The 16237-nt window shown below is 39.1% G+C and overlaps 1 protein-coding gene and 1 long non-coding RNA gene across 2 annotated transcripts; one reads left to right on the forward strand and one right to left on the reverse strand.

Annotated features, from left to right (window-relative positions):
* Window positions 1-49: 49 nt before the first annotated feature.
* Window positions 50-13252, reverse strand: cct6a (chaperonin containing TCP1, subunit 6A (zeta 1)). Its single transcript, XM_039688214.2, has 14 exons — window positions 13031-13252; window positions 10681-10744; window positions 9794-9928; window positions 9543-9716; window positions 7763-7866; window positions 7350-7460; window positions 7081-7240; window positions 6557-6639; window positions 4682-4778; window positions 4461-4608; window positions 3960-4093; window positions 3751-3853; window positions 2601-2673; window positions 50-343 (listed from the first exon to the last, which is right to left on the reverse strand). Exons 1-14 carry the CDS (start codon window positions 13165-13167, stop codon window positions 271-273), a joined length of 1596 nt encoding a protein of 531 aa, XP_039544148.1. The 5' UTR covers window positions 13168-13252; the 3' UTR covers window positions 50-270.
* Window positions 13253-15238: 1986 nt separating this feature from the next.
* On the forward strand, window positions 15239-15835 carry LOC148970705 (uncharacterized). The gene is made up of 2 exons (XR_016147680.1): window positions 15239-15350; window positions 15625-15835. It is a non-coding gene; the product is annotated as an uncharacterized LOC148970705 (long non-coding RNA).
* The last annotated feature ends 402 nt before the right edge of the window (window positions 15836-16237 follow it).

The raw sequence follows: 16237 nt of genomic DNA on the forward strand, positions 1-16237 counted from the left end.
ATATTCTTGATTTGAGTAGTAGCTCATGCTAAACACACATGCAAAAGAATTCCACAAAAAAAGCTAAACATTTAATGGGTACAAAAGAAAGTGTGTATTGCAATTCAGTGCTTATGCAACAATTTCTTAAATAAACCAACTGACTGGAAGGAGTAACATTTCCAAGGTCATGAAACGGACACATACAATGAGCAGACAAATGTGTTGTTAACAGCCTAGGATTGCGGTCTAGAGTCCAGGCGGGATGGCGGCGGGGTTCCTGATGACGGACTATCCTTTGAGTGAAGACATGCCAGCCCTCATGATCTCATCAACCAGAAGGATGTTACTGGCAATGACAGTGCTGTGCAGCAGAGAAAGAGAGAGAGAGACGAGACTGGTGAAAAAATGTTCCTGAAGACATCAGTGCTGTCCATCACGCGATAGACTGGGAAATAACCGCTCTGAACCGGAGGGCTGATTCTACTTTTGTGGATTTTTCAGCCTCATCAGAAGCTCGCGAGATGAGATTTAAGAGTTGCGTTTTAATGTTCTTGCAGAAAGAGAGAATTGTCCAGAGTGTTTATTTTCTATGTAACCTCACGTTAACCTCAGGTAAAGCATATACATGATGCCTCCTCCAAGCCACGGTTAAAGAGAGAAGTACATGGCTATATAATGAAATGCAACCAGTGTGCGCAAAATGAGTCACAAATTTTCACAAATGATTTAGTGTTATTTCCACATTCTATACTAAAAAAAAAAAAAAAATCTTCAAAATTTAAGATTTGTTTGAATCAGACAAAACAAAATGGCCGAGCTACTGTTTGTCGATAGTTTAAAGGAGAACTCTGGTGAACAATGAACCTTTGGTCTAATAAAACATTGGTACCTAGTCAACCGTTCTCTGAGTTTTGTTTTCATGATAATCGAATGTAAAGAGTTTTATCTCTAAAAACTGTTTAGCGTATATGCTAGTAATGGGGGCATTTAATAAATAAAAAGAAATCGCTAGTTTATACCACTAACAAGGCTCAAAATAGCCCCACACAAACACAGTAACATAATGAGGCTCCACACATGCAAAACGAAGCATTGAAAACTTTGTAAGTGTACAGACCGTTTAATAAGAAGATATTTTATAAAGACAGTTCACTTCATGTTTACAGGCAGGCGCCATCTTAAAAAATAGTCTTGATAAGTCAAACCACGAACGTCGTGCTGAGCGATCTGAACTGTATGAAGTTCAACGAACTTCTGAACTGTATGAACAGCGTTCGGGGATCGACTTATCGAGACTATTTTTTAAGATGGCGCCTGTCTGTATACGTGAAGTATATACGCTAAACAGTTTTTAGAGATAAAACTCTTTACATTCGATTATCATGAAAACGTTTTGAGTTAGTGCGGAAATGCGCAGAAAAATTCCTAACAAACTAAAAGATATATTATGAACCACTGTAAAAAAACAAAAAACAAAAACAAAACATAATTATAAACGTCAGTGTTTATTTTTGTGCAACCTGGACTTCAATGTTTCATTTGTGTGACTTTACCAACGCATTTTAATTGTAAGCATATGTATTCCTTCAGTTGCGAGCTGTGCTTTACCCTGGCGTTTCAGGATTATCCCCGGCAGGTGCGCACGGACTGGGTTCGGTAATGAAAGGCTTTCAATGACCAAAAAATAATTCAGACTGACAAAATAATAAAAAATACATTCTTCTTTTAAATGATAATAATAATAATACGAATAATAATAACAACATCCTTCTTTTAAAATCACAATAAGCGTCGTTAATACAAATCATAATAATATTAAAGTCCCTGTGAAATCAAAATTAAACCTATTTATTTTGTTAGCGCATATTACTAGTCTTGTGGTGAACAATTAATCCGTGCAAGTAAATATATATTAAAAACTTTTTTTTCCTTGGTAATCTTTAATCAAAATCTGAAAAGTTACTTCTGGTCTGGGACGGTTTCTTTTTCTGATGACGTAGGTTTCACAGCTTGGGTGGGGAAACGCTTAACCACTCCCCTCAAACCGTTAGTTTACTATGAGCGACAGATGGAGAGGAGGAGCGCTAGAGTAAAACCCTGCCCTCGGTTCAATATTCCGTTTCACTTGGAAATACGACACAGCACTGGAGAAAAATCGTTTGCAACTTCCGGTTCACGGGGACTTTAATAATTGCATGACAATTTGTAATATTCTTCTTCTTATTATTGTGAATGAATGCTACTTCACATCATCATCATCACTATTATACATGTGACGTGATTCGAAATTAAATGCTAATTAATTTCAAAAGACATGCTGTAAAATAATGCATTGTGATTGGTCATTTGGTCTGCACGTCAGAAAAGTTTCTCTTCTTTGCCGTCTTCCGTGTGTCCATGGTGTAGAATGAGCCAAGCGGAGACTTGGATATTTAGGGGCGTGTTATTCTAATCACGATCGTTTTAACTAATCACGTTTTTTAACCTTGCCTGAAATTATCCCATGCGCATTCCAACACATCTTGCCAGCGTGGTTCACAAACATCTTTAGCAAGACTAGAAGTTAAAGAGTGCAGACAGGAGCTGACAGAGAACAGAGAGAGAGGAACGGGTCTCACCAGGAGTGGAGCAGTTGCTTCTTCACACAGTAGTTATCCCACACACCGGCCTCTCCTGCAACCATGGGTTCACCTACAAACACACACACACCACTGATGTTAAACCAGACAAGGATGCTGATGTTCTTTACCAAAACACCACAAACAGCTGAAATGAGCTCACAGGTGGAGAGTAGTTCACATTTAACACACACACAAATAGGAATGTGCACCAAAGCCGAATGTATTATTTGGATAGGAATGGATAATATCTTCAAAAGGAATAAACTCTGCTGGATAACAGGAGAAACGCTGGGCAGACACTTCTCGACTGCTGGGCTGGGCGACGGGGCCAAAAAAAATGATAAACATTTTATATCAGTCGATTTTGATAATCAAGATGAGGGTCATTTTGTTTAGAGTCAAAGTTTAAAGGCATATTTTTCTCCTGGTTGAAAGTTGTAGAAACCAAACCATTGTAGTTTTAAACCGCTCTTTATTGTCACAACATGACACGTTTTGAACTTACACATTCCTAGTCACTTTTCCTTAAAATAAATATCTTAATAGAAACGGTAATTTCTAACGGGTGACACTTTTTCGAGTCTCGAAACATGTTTGTGTTTCCTGACTTTGGCGTGTGTGTTTAGCACAGGCTGCACTATTAACAATATTACACTTCAGTTAAAATCATGCATTCATCAATACCAATTATGTTTATGGGCCCACCCTAGCCAGCGGAAAGTGTGACGAAGCGGTTTCAACTCATTCACACACATTTATGATGATATGATTTTAGTGTAAGCTGTTTGAATGAAATGAGCGCAATGTTCACAAATCAATAGCTGCGTTTCCGACTCATTTCTCAAAAATAAGAGCTTGACGAGAGTAATATCAACTAAGATATCGAATCATAAACATTTTCTACTATATGATACGTCTATTTAAATGTTTAAACCTTGTATGATACGATACACGTTATGTTTCCTGTCTAACTCTTGTTCAGATTTGCTTTACTCTGCGTTTTTAGACCCGTTTTCATCCGATTTTGGGATTGTAACAGACAGATATTGGGTCCACTGCACACGCCTGATGTACAGTACTACAATATCTTAACACTGACTGCACACACACACGTATTTTATAAAGAGAGAGAGAGAGAGACACATGCCTGTGTTCAGGTCCACTCCCACCAGTTGTCCGGACTCTTTGAACTCACTCTGGAGCTTCACTAGAGTCTCTTGAGGATCGTAGCCTGAATTCTGAGCCAGAACCTTTGAAATAAAAGGAGATAAGCTTCAGTCAAAGGCTCCTTTACACAAAAAGCTTGTTAATTCAAGTGTTTACACAACACACACTGTTCTATGGTTTGTCCAGTACCTTGGGGATGACTAGGAGGGCATCGGCAAACGCCTGCACCCCCAGCTGGGCACGGCCCTTTACTTTGGGCTTATGATTGACCAAAGCGTTCGCTACGGCCACCTCGAACGCACCGGCCCCGGCCACAACACATCCTGCAAACACACACCAGATGAGGAAAACACCACTATAGTCCACACAGATTCTTTCAGGATCTCTAGCATTAGCATTAGCCGTTTTATGTGTGAGGTGATTGTGAATAAATTCCTCTTTAAAGGAGTGTCAGTGCAAGTGTTTAAGGCATATGGACTTGTTTTACATTTATGTGATTATGTTGCAATCAAACAAGTGTATGCTCAAACTAGTCTCTCTTATGATTAATTAGTCTGCGCAGGAAGTGATTTAGAATAAGTGTTCAACCAAACAGATTTAAGAGAACACAATATGAAATGGGACATTTCCTCTACTTTCCACTACTATCCATCATGTTCTCCTTTAACGTTTGAAAGTTTGTCTCCCTACCGTCTTCAATGGCGTTTTTGACGGCCCGGAGCCCGTCTCGGACCGCATCTTTGATCTGTGTGAGCGTGTGCTTGTTGGGCCCTTTCACCAGCAGGGTCACGGAGCGAGGGTTTCCACACTTCTCAATGAACGTGTACTTCTCCTCTCCCTGATACAGAGAGCCAAACGTGAGTGACTGTGAGCTGACATTCAGACGGTCGTTCAGAGTTTAGTTCACTCACCAGCGTGTGCTCGTACACCAGCCCAGCGTGTCCCAAACACTCAGGCGTGAGATCGTCCACCGAGTTCATGGCTATGCCACCGCATGCCAGAGTCAGCCTTATGGGAACAGAACATGTTTTGAATAGTAAGAGGGATTTAGCTGTTCAATTTTGACAAATGTGTAAACTAACTTTACAATTTTTACATTGTTTTAATAAATAAAAGTGTTACACTTGACATAAACGTTTAAAATTGTATTGCTTTTTTAAATGGCGAGTGCTGGTGCATTTAGCCAATCAGCATACACATACACTCACCTAAAGGATTATTAGGAACACGATACTAATACTGTGTTGACCCCCCTTCGCCTTCAGAACTGCCTTAATTCTACACGGCATTGATCCAACAAGGTGCTGAAAGCGTTCTTTAGAAATCTTGGCCCATATTGATAGGATAGCATCTTGCAGTTGATGGAGATTTGTGGGATGCACATCCAGGGAACGAAGTTCCCGTTCCACCACATCCCAAAGATGCTCTATTGGGTTGAGATTTGGTGACTGTGGGGGCCATTTTAGTACAGTAAACTCATTGTCATGGTCATGAAACCAATTTGAAATGATTCGAGCTTTGTGACATGGTGCATTATCCTGCTGGAAGTAGCCATCAGAGGATGGGGACATGGTGGCCATAAAGGGATGGACATGGTCAGAAACAATGCTCAGGTAGGCTGTGGCATTTAAACGATGCCCAATTGGCACTAAGGGGCCTAAAGTGTGCCAAGAAAACATCCCCCACACCATTACACCACCACCACCAGCCTGCACAGTGGTAACAAGGCATGATGGATCCATGTTCTCATTCTGTTTACGCCAAATTCTGACTCTACCATCTGAATGTCTCAACAGAAAGAATGTCTCGAGACTCATCAGACCAAGCAATATTTTTCCAGTCTTCAACTGTCAAATTTTGGTGAGCTCTTGCAAATTGTCACCTCTTTTTTTTCCTATTTGTAGTGGAGATGAGTGGTTCCCGGTGGGGTCTTCTGCTGTTGTAGCTCATCCGCCTCAAGGTTGTGCATGTTGTGGCTTCACAAATGCTTTGCTGCATACCTCGGTTGTAACGAGTGGTTATTTCAGTCAAAGTTGCTCTTCTATCAGCTTGAATCAGTCGGCCCATTCTCCTCTGACCTCTAGCATCAACAAGGCATTTTCGCCCACAGGACTGCCGCATACTGGATGTTTTTCCCTTTTCACACCATTCTTTGTAAACCCTAGAAATGGTTGAGTGTGAAAATCCCAGTAACTGAGCAGATTGTGAAATACTCAGACCGGCCCGTCTGGCACCGACAACCATGCCACACTCAGAATTGCTTAAATCATCTTTTTTTCCCATTCTGACATTCAGTTTGGAGTTCAGGAGATTGCCTTGACCAGGACCACACCCCTAAATGCATTGAAGCAGCTGCCATGTGATTGATTGATTAGATATTTGTATTAATGAGAAATTGAACAGGTGTTCCTAATAATCCTTTAGGTGAGAGTACGTCACTGGTAGTTCCTATAGTGCTGGTTTAGAACTTGCTCTGAATTTATTTTCCCCCAAAGGGTGTTCCTAGAACTAACATCATTTCCAGTTCCTGTGGCGCAAATACACCAAAAAGCGTGAACTTCCGCCACTAGTTGTAGGAACTATGAAAAGGATCCTCTGGTGTGAAAGCCCCTATTGTTTAACCTGAAAATATTATACTAATGTGAGTGCTTTCTATTTATATTCAAATAGCATAGTTAACTAATATTTTCTCATGTATAAATAAATTAAACAGAAAAGAAGAAACTATGGAATCAGAAATAAAAGGGTTATCATTATTCATTATTGTCTTAACATTATTCTCATACCTTTCCATGTTCCTCCTCTTTGCTCGGCGCAGAGCCACAATCCCCTCTTTAGCCAAAGCGTCCAGAGAAAATGGATCAATACCCTGTACAAAATAAATTTGTTAAAACCAAGTGATTAGCAAGCTGTAAAAGTTAAAGAACAGACACTCCACTTGTTCGATGAAAACATGTAGAAGGTAAAGTGTAATTTTAGCAATTCTGTTTGAGGGTGTCTTTTAAATACACAAAAAAATTTTTTTTACTTGTGAAAATGTGAGTAGTGCTTGTTTTTTAACCAGTGGTTTAACCACTGTCAAACACAAATTATTGAAGCCAATTTTAATTTCAATAATGACTCGTAAAATAATGAGGCTGAACCTAACCTGTAGAAAAGAGCAGCCTTTCATTCAAGAGTCTGTCTATTAACCTCAAGTATGGTCAATACTAATAGTGATGCTTGCCTTAGACTAGAAAATACAATTAAGTAGGGAATAAAAAAATAGATTTAAAATCATTTCTCCCACAAGCTAAAATAATGACATTACCTTCTGATTGAGGACCACAAAGCCTTTCTTAGTGTCTCCACACACTTTATTCTTCAGATCAATGATTTTCATCACACGATCTTCAATGAACTTCCTTTCAGCCTTGACCAGCTTGTCTCGCTCATCTGCACTCTTGTAGAAGAACCCAGAGTTCACTTCTCTGTGAAAACAGGCAGTTATTTCATTACAGATCTCTTATAATCCATCGATGATTAGCAACACTCAGTAACCTACTATAATAATTAAATATGAGCATTTATAAAGCCTACGTTTTCTCATATTCCAAAGAAACGTTGCACGTGAGAATAAAAGCGTCCTCCACCCTCTTCTTCATGTCAGGATGCCGAGATCCATGGTCCAACACCAATCCTCTGATCAGCCTGAGAAGAAAAACCCAAACAGTTGTAAGTGCAAGTGCTGTACTAGCATGGCTCCGCCCCCATACGCACATTGGCTCAATTTTCATTTTCCTTCAGTACCACATCTGGGATTGAGCGGTATTCTTTGGTTTCTACGATCATTTTTTTCCAATCAGCGAATAGAGGGAGTGGCTGAGAACGATGACGTTGATGTCGTGCGATAGTTTGAGTGGTCATACGTCACGACCAAACGTTAGCGGTCGCAAACGAAGACTTTAACTCTACAATCCACACAAGAAAGGAATCCATTCTCTGAGTCTTACTGTGTATCGCTGTCGGTTTTGTGTCTCATCTCCATGATCTCCACCATGTAGAGGTCGATGGGCTCGTTGGGTTTCCTGAGGGCCAGCACAGCGTCCACCACGGCCTGAAGCAAAAGCACAAGTAAATGTACAGGGGAAAGATGTCCATAATTCATTTTTATCACATAAAAGGGGTCATGAAATGCATTTTCAGATCTTTGTTTCTCCAGGTTAATAATGTTTTCGCACCAATCAAATTTGTGGAAATCATTTTCCATACTCTGTTTCAGACGCTGATCTTTCAGAAATGCGAATAAATGCCCAGTGCAACGAGTGACGAACTGTATGGCAGCATATTCTAACATGGTTTAATATGTTTCAAACATGTTGCTACCATGTTTAGCACTTGATGACATTTTAATATGATGTACAATACAGTCTATAACATGTCAATCTCTTTCCAGTAGGTTGCGGTACAACTAGGGTTGGGTATCGAGAATCGAGTATCGATTGGAACCGAGACTAACTTTTCGTTTTTCCCGGAATCGTTCAAAAGTTAAAATTTCGATTCCTAGTTTCGATATTCACAGTCCGCCGAGCGGAAGAAGAAACCGCTGAACAACACCAACGAAGAAGCGTCTACCGGAAGTGTTGGCATAACCGCGCGAGTCGAACATGAGTAGCTTACGTCAGCGGTCCAAAGTGTGGCTTCACTTTTCTAAAAATAACGAAATCTCGGCAAAATGCAAAATTTGTGACAAAAGGAGTATTTGTGACAGAAGGAGTATTTCCTTCAGAAAGGATTATTTCCTTCAGAAAGACCGTTGGTTAGCAAGGTTAGCTAAACTTTTTTGACCCTGCCTCTTAAAAGAATTGGAATCGAGAATCGTTAGGAACCGGAATCGAAACAAGGAATCGGAATCAGAATCGTTCAAATTCAAACGATACCCAACCCTAGGTACAACTATATTGGAGTATTGGTATGTAGACGTCTTAAGGCCAGGACTCCAAACATGTGAAGATTGGGGCAGATTGGACAATAAACGTCTAAGTTACAACTTCCTGTTGTTGGTGAAACATCAAACGTTGTCAGGCCGCCACGAACACGCCCTTCAAAGAAAACGCAAAAGCTTTACAATGTAGCATTGCAAAGGCCTTTAGATTACACTGACCAAATATGAAGATGACCTGATTAAAACTGTAGTCGTTTTGTTAAAGTGTGACACATGGAAATGGCAATTTGTAAGTAAATTAGGCTTTTTCAGATCTTTGGATCAAGTGGATGAAATAAGCTCACGCTATTTATGTAATTCAGCGAGCAGAGATGATGGAAAAACATACGGAGAGCAGCTTTTGTTCCTGCTGATAGTGGCATACTACCTTGTTCTCCTCCTTTATAAACATATAATGATCCCAAACTTTAGACATTCTCTGCCATTTATGTGGTTACATGAAGTCAAATGTATCCCATCACGCGCTATGGTGTGCTTCCTGAACAACGGTCCATGTGAAACAATCAGATCCCTGTGTGCGCGTCATAGGAATTTAACGAGGCTTCGAGGTAGATTTTTTGCCTCGAGGAATTTTTGTAATCGAGTAACTCGAGGAATCGTTTCAGCCCTACTAATGTGTAAATACCAAGATTTCTTCATTTCCTGACCCCTTTGAAGACAATGCCATGGGCATAACTTGTGATCCAGTGACGAGCAATAAATCCTTTTTTTTTCACCCCATGTTAAATTGATTTTCTGTTCTATCATAACTGGTTTAAAACATTAGATATACACGCAATGTTTCTCACCTCTGTAAGTAAATCGGCCAACTCCACGTGGACCTTGGTTCTGAGTGAGGTCCTGGCTACGTGGATGAGAGTCTCTCGGTCCATCTCCTTCACGACCTTTACCTCTTCCAGCACCTCAAGGGCTTTTTCCTTCGCAGCCTCGAATCCCTCTGCGATTACCCTGGGGTGGAGACCCTTCAGACAAGAGCAAGACTGGTTTAAATGGGGAACAGGACTCGTGACAAAGACAAATCTTGAAATATGAGAAGCACCTCAGAAACGTAGAGGTCCGCCTGCTTGAGGAGCTCTCCGATAATGAGCACGTTAGACGTTGTGCCATCTCCCGTGATGTCATCCTGTGCCGTGGCCACCTTGGCAATCAATGAAGCAGTGGGATGCTGGATTTGCTGGAAAGGAAATCAAGAACATATGGGTTTCAGATAGTGGCTTGAACAACAGGGAATTAATGATCCTTCACAGAACAAAAACAGCCAATAAGATCGCTTGCTCATCATTCATGCAGCCTGGTTCAGGGCACATCTGAAATCACATACTTCCCTACTGTATAGTAAGCGAAAAATAGTATGTGGCTCAATCCCAATTCACCCCTTAGCCCGATTCTTGTTGAGATCGAGGGGTAGGGCGAAGGGGTAAGGCTACATAGCCCTCGAAACGGAGATTTATCAGAGGCACACTCCAAACGGAGGGCTATGAGAAAGTTCACAAAATGCATCGCAAATAACTGGCGAGATGGCATCACAAACGGTTAAACATTTCAATTTAGCGCCAGATGACACCACCACACACTTTATTTACTCTTATAATAACACTATAGTCATTTAAATTAAGAAATGGTATAATAAATTACCTTTCCGATCAGAAAAGACATACATTTCGAGGAAGGGATGTTATAATCATCATGTTTATTCAAAGTTAAGAGCAGATGACCTCATACTTCCAGTGAGATTGTGTGCATACGATGGACACTTTACTATCCCATGTGGCCATGGGAGAGGATTTCATGAATGATAGTGAATTGATGCAACTGACATTGGTAGGTCACATGATCGTGACATTTTTCCAAACAATTTTTCCACTTGCACCTGTGCAACAATCTTTAAGGCACATATTATATAAATATTAGCAGTAAAGCTCTTACCATCTCATGCAGCAGAACATTCCCATCTTTGGTGAGCTTGATGTCTCCTGCACCGGACACGAGCCTGCGAAACGAACACAACTGGTTTAATAGAATAGAGGATTCATGTATAAGATGACATGTTTATTGAGACAGACGTTACAACACACAGACAGGGGTTGGATAAATAGGTTTTGCTTTTAAAACTGTGTTTTAATGCGAAAATATAGGCCTACACAAATATAAGTTAACACTTTGCAGACTGGAAGTCGTCCTCTATGAACAAAATGACGGATGTTTTTCATGACTCCACTGTTCGATCGCTCCCGCGTGTCTCTAACACACACACACACACACACACACACACACACACACACACACACACACACACACACACACACACACAGGTTACGTTACCTTGTAGAAAATATTCGACCTGGCTGGCAGAACGGCTGCCTTTGCTTGCATCTTTGCGGTGACATGACTAACATATTTAAGACCTATCCAATCTGAATTTAAGACAATTTAATACATTTTAATACCTTATTTTTAGGAAAATTGATTTAAGACTTTTTAATGAACCGCGGCTACCCTGGGTAAAGGTCTAAGGATGCTCGATAACTTCCGCCGATCGTAGAGTCCAATGCAATACAGAGAATTTATTGAATTTTATACTCCATGGTTATAGTAAAGAAATGTTAGTCACTAAAACGGATAAAACAGACACCCCTCATTGTGTTTGTTTCTTTAAAATTATATTAAATAAAAATAACTAGATACAAAATGACAAACATATGAAAGTTTCGCTTCAGAGACGGGAGGACAGTAAATTTTTAAGACTCTGCCATAATCCCGTTTTCCTCCGCTTTAATCTCCCCAACCGGAGACGAGCAACCTTGCGTCAAATGCGTGCATATACTTATAACTTATGCGTGCATATAGCCCATTCAGATCATTAAGAGTTTGGTTTGTGTGTTTATTAAAACCTTGAGGTTTAGTTGAAACAGTTTTTAAAGAAGAATTGATGAAGTGTTGACATTTACATTATTGATTTTGAACTAAAGCAAAAAAAAAAAGTTACTTTGAGTACCTTATAAGTTGCAATGAAACACTTTCCTTCCCTGAAAAAAGTAGACTTGTGAAAGGGTTAGTTCACCCACCAATTCTGTCATTAATGACTCCCCCTCATGTCATTGCAAACCTGTGAGACTTGTTCATTTTCAGAACACAAATACATATATTTGATAAATTAAGAGATTTCTGTCCCTCCATTGACAGACTACGCAACAACCACTTTAACGCTAATCCATATTCAAAACTAATCCATATGAATGTCTCTGTTTTGGCAGAGACACGATCACTTTTGTATGATGAATAGATTTAATTTAGTCTTTTATTCAGATATAAACATTGATCAGCGAACAAACAGAAGCTCAACTGAACCTGCTTGCCTGCGAGAACAAACCTCTTGCTGAAGCTCAAACCGTATCATTGGTGGTTGCACGTCATGTTTGAGCTTCTGAGTTTTACAATCTCTTTAATTCATTAACTTTTTGAAGCGTCAAAGTGGTAGTTGCGTAGCTGTCAATGGAGGGACAGAGGGCTCTCAGATTTCTTCAAAAAGGTCATTTTTGTGATACGAGGATGAACAAAAAGGATGTCTTGTGTTTGAAACTATTTTTTTTTTGTTTTTGTTTTGTTTTGTTTTGTTTTTTTTTTTTGGGGGGGGGGGGGGGGCTAACCTTTAAATTTTGTCCATCAGAAATTAATTTAATCATTGTTGTTTGACATTACGGTCAAATGATGAGAGTGATTGACAGGTTGCCCCACCCTCAATAATAAAAAAATCTACACGTAATACCAAATACTGCAAAATGTCGTCAAAATGCATTTTTAATTTTGATTTCTTGACTTTAATTACCAGGACACTTATTTCTTCAAGACAACCATTCATTTTATTAGTTTATTTGGTGCATGCGTTCTTGAATTAAAATGGCTGGCCGCTGCATTCAATTAAAAACTTAAAAAGTAACTTACTGCAAACGTGCATTAACCAAATCACTTATATCACACAAAGTTCGAGCTCCAGACTAGATGTGCTAAATATGAGAGCAAGATTACTGTCACGATGAGTAAGTTAAAGATAGCACTGATGCTAACTTCTTGACAACCAGTGTGTCCAAGCTTGCCTCAAAAACACACACTTTCATTCAACAAACAGATTTTCGGAGCACTGCAGCACACTGCGGACAGTGACGGGGGAAAATGCGTTAAATCCCGGAGCACATGTTGGACTGAACCGGTTAGCGGATGATTGGGTGACAAACACGTGCTAACAAAGCGGTGCGCCACACGACTGATAATAACTCACATTTTCATCGTTCCCTTCGGCCCCAGGTTACTCTTCAGCACGTCCTGAAGTCCCCGGGCCGCACTGATGTTCACGGCCAGGGCCGCATGAGCCCGGGCCACCTCTGCTTTCGGGTTTAGTGCTTTAACCGCGGACATTCTGCTGGAAACCTGAACACAGAGTCACGGGGATAAAGGAAGAGAGAAGCTAACGAGGCTCTAGAAGCTTCCACTCCCTCTTCTACTTCTTCTTCGCTGGGGTTTGGCGGAGGTTGGCATCAGGATGGTGGCATTACTGCCCCCTGCTGTCATATACTTAACTTCGCTACATTCGCTTGTCCAGTCTCTTCGAGAATATTCAGTACACAAACAGCATACTTTTTACATGTTAACATAACTATTTGTCCTAATTGAGTCATAATTTCAGTGAATTTCTCATCCTAGTGTAAGAATATGTTCAACTGTCTCATATTTCACATTCCTTTCCCGCTTTCTCACTTTCTCTGTTTCATATATCTTTCTGTTATGTATTGACTATTAACGTTTACTGCATTATCCCACTGTTGTTGCTATTTTTAATTTATTTTCCTCCACGCTATGCCTTTTCCTTATGATTAATCTAATTTTATTTGTAAAATAGCCTATAACATTTGTTTAATGGGGTGGGTGTAACAGTCTTTGTCTATGGGTATCACGATCAACACAATCACGATACTGAACTCACAATACGATATTATTGCGATATTAATGTGATAAAAAGTTAACAAACAATTATTGTTGGTTAAAATGAAAAAATTGGTATTACTATTACATAAGGGGTGTAAATGAATAAGATTGGACATGGTGCTGGAAACCCAATGCACAGGACAATAGAGACAGACATCAGAATAAAAAATAAATAAAATAAAATATGTCGGCTATGTATTTACACAATATCTGACAGTGTTTTTAAAGACGGTCCTAATCGTTCACACTAAAGGCCACTAGATGGCAGTAAAGCCGGGTTAAATGTAATAGGCAGAAGAAGACCCACTAAACATTGGACGTCGGATAGACGTGCAGATCATGTCTATATTGGGTCCGTCGGTCCATGACCAATTGTGGACGTCTATTCGACGTCCAACCTAGGTCTGTTATTTGGACGTCCAAACTTGGACGTCATCTTGACGTCCAACATTTGACCTTGAACTGGGTAACTTTTTTTGGACGGCATTTGGACGTCTATGACAGTTGCTGGAAATGATTGATTTGTAATATTTGTTTTATTTACAAATATGATATAAACATATTTTGTTAATTCGTTTTTATAAGTTTGTGAAAGCTTTTTTTGTTCAATTTGGAAGCAGTTCTTTTAGTTATTTTTTTAAAAATTTATATATAAATAAGCCCGCCTACAATAAAAATAAAATCAAAAGCAAATATGGTATACAAATATCATAAAACTAGACAATGAGTTTTAACTTCATGATTTAATATTAATGACATTATAAATTATTATAAGATGTTTTTCTTAATGCTGCGTGCGTGCCTTTGATGCGCGTGCGCGTAAACATTCAAATCACAGGAGCGCGCGAGCAGTTGGAAACAGGAAGCGTCGTGCCGTCGTCAACTGACAAACACCAACTAGCGTCTCTCGCTGTTGTCGCTGCGTTCAGGTAAGTTAAGTTAACAAAATCACACAAATAATACATAAAAATGTTCCTGACACCTTTATTGCGTGTAATTGATACGCTTCTGTTGAATATTTACTTTATAGAAATGATTTTGGGTCTTCGAAAAAGTCAGTTAGCATCTCAACTGTTTTCAGAAGAGGCTAAGTTAAGGTAAGTTACTCTGAAGCTGTTTTGTATAAGTTTGGGGTTTTATCTTTGTGTAGGCTAGATAATAGTTTTTGATAGTTTTTTTTGCTGGTAATTGTCAATGGGTGATTGGAAGTAATGTTAAGCTAATTTATTTAGCCTAAAATAATGCAATGTATCATTAATCAGTGACGTCAGTTAACGTGACAAAGATTGATTCAAAAAAGTGATTTCATGAGGAAAAAACGTCCACAATAAAAGGGGGATGTATTGTTTATTCATGATAGTAATGTCATATGCATTTATGTAATAATATTTATGTATATATTTCTCTTTTCTGCATTTCACCTCTCCAGGTAGGTGAAATGCAGCAAAGAGAAAGTAGCTATATATGCTTGCTTCCTTGTAATAAACCCTATGTTCTAAATCCTATGTAACATTGTTGGCTGTGACACATTGCATGTTATTTTCTAAGATCATGTTGATGTCCTAAGTTACTGCACCCCCTGTCCAAGACAATCTCCACGGCTATGAACTCGACTAGTAAGCAAAACCTCAAACATACTGAGCTTTGACTATTATTTTTTAAAATTTTTATTCAAGTTGAGAACAGGAACATACAAAAGAGAAAGCATACGTACATCACATAATATCAACAAAAAGAATAATAAAGGAGACAAGAGCTTTGACAATTGGCCGAGACTAAAAAGCAGACTATAAAGCAGGCCGATGTTGCATCACACTCCCTTCACAAAAACTCCAAAGAAATTTTTTTTTTTTCAAGTGTCATAAAATAAAATACTGTGTCCTCTTTTAGTCTGAGACAGAGACGAGACTGAGACAAGACCAAGACCTTCAAAACCTGAATCAAGACATTCAACGTCACTAAGCTTCCGACAACTCAACTATTAACCAAACAATGAGCTTTCACAGACTCTTGTCTTGAATCAGATTCTTGATTCTGCTAAGATTGTCCCCATTACTACAAAAATATACTGTATATTTCCAATAAAAATACTGGTGATGGACCTGGCGTGCTGAAACTAGTTTTGATGTTTCCCTGCTGCACTCCATTAAGCAGAGACGGTCCAGTTGTACAAATGAGAGATCTTGTGGTTGAAACCAACAAAGTGTCATTTTGTGTCGACATTATTTATATCCAGCTGCAACAAAAAGCAGAAAAACACTTTTTGAAAAATCAAGATTTTTTTGTTTTTTTGATACAACAGATAAAATATATGGGAAATAGACATAGGAAGGCACAACGCATGTATTTAAAAAGAAAAAAAATTATAGATTCACCATTTGTGATGTATAACATAACGATAATGCGCATAAAGTAGCTACTTGTTCTTTTTATGTGTTTCTTTGAGGTTGATTTGAAGTTGATTCATATCAATATCTGCCAGACTTCTCATTTTACGTCTGAA

This window comes from Pimephales promelas, chromosome 19 (assembly GCF_988280905.1).
Source record: "Pimephales promelas chromosome 19, fPimPro1.hap1.1, whole genome shotgun sequence".
Classification (NCBI taxonomy): domain Eukaryota; kingdom Metazoa; phylum Chordata; class Actinopteri; order Cypriniformes; family Leuciscidae; genus Pimephales; species Pimephales promelas.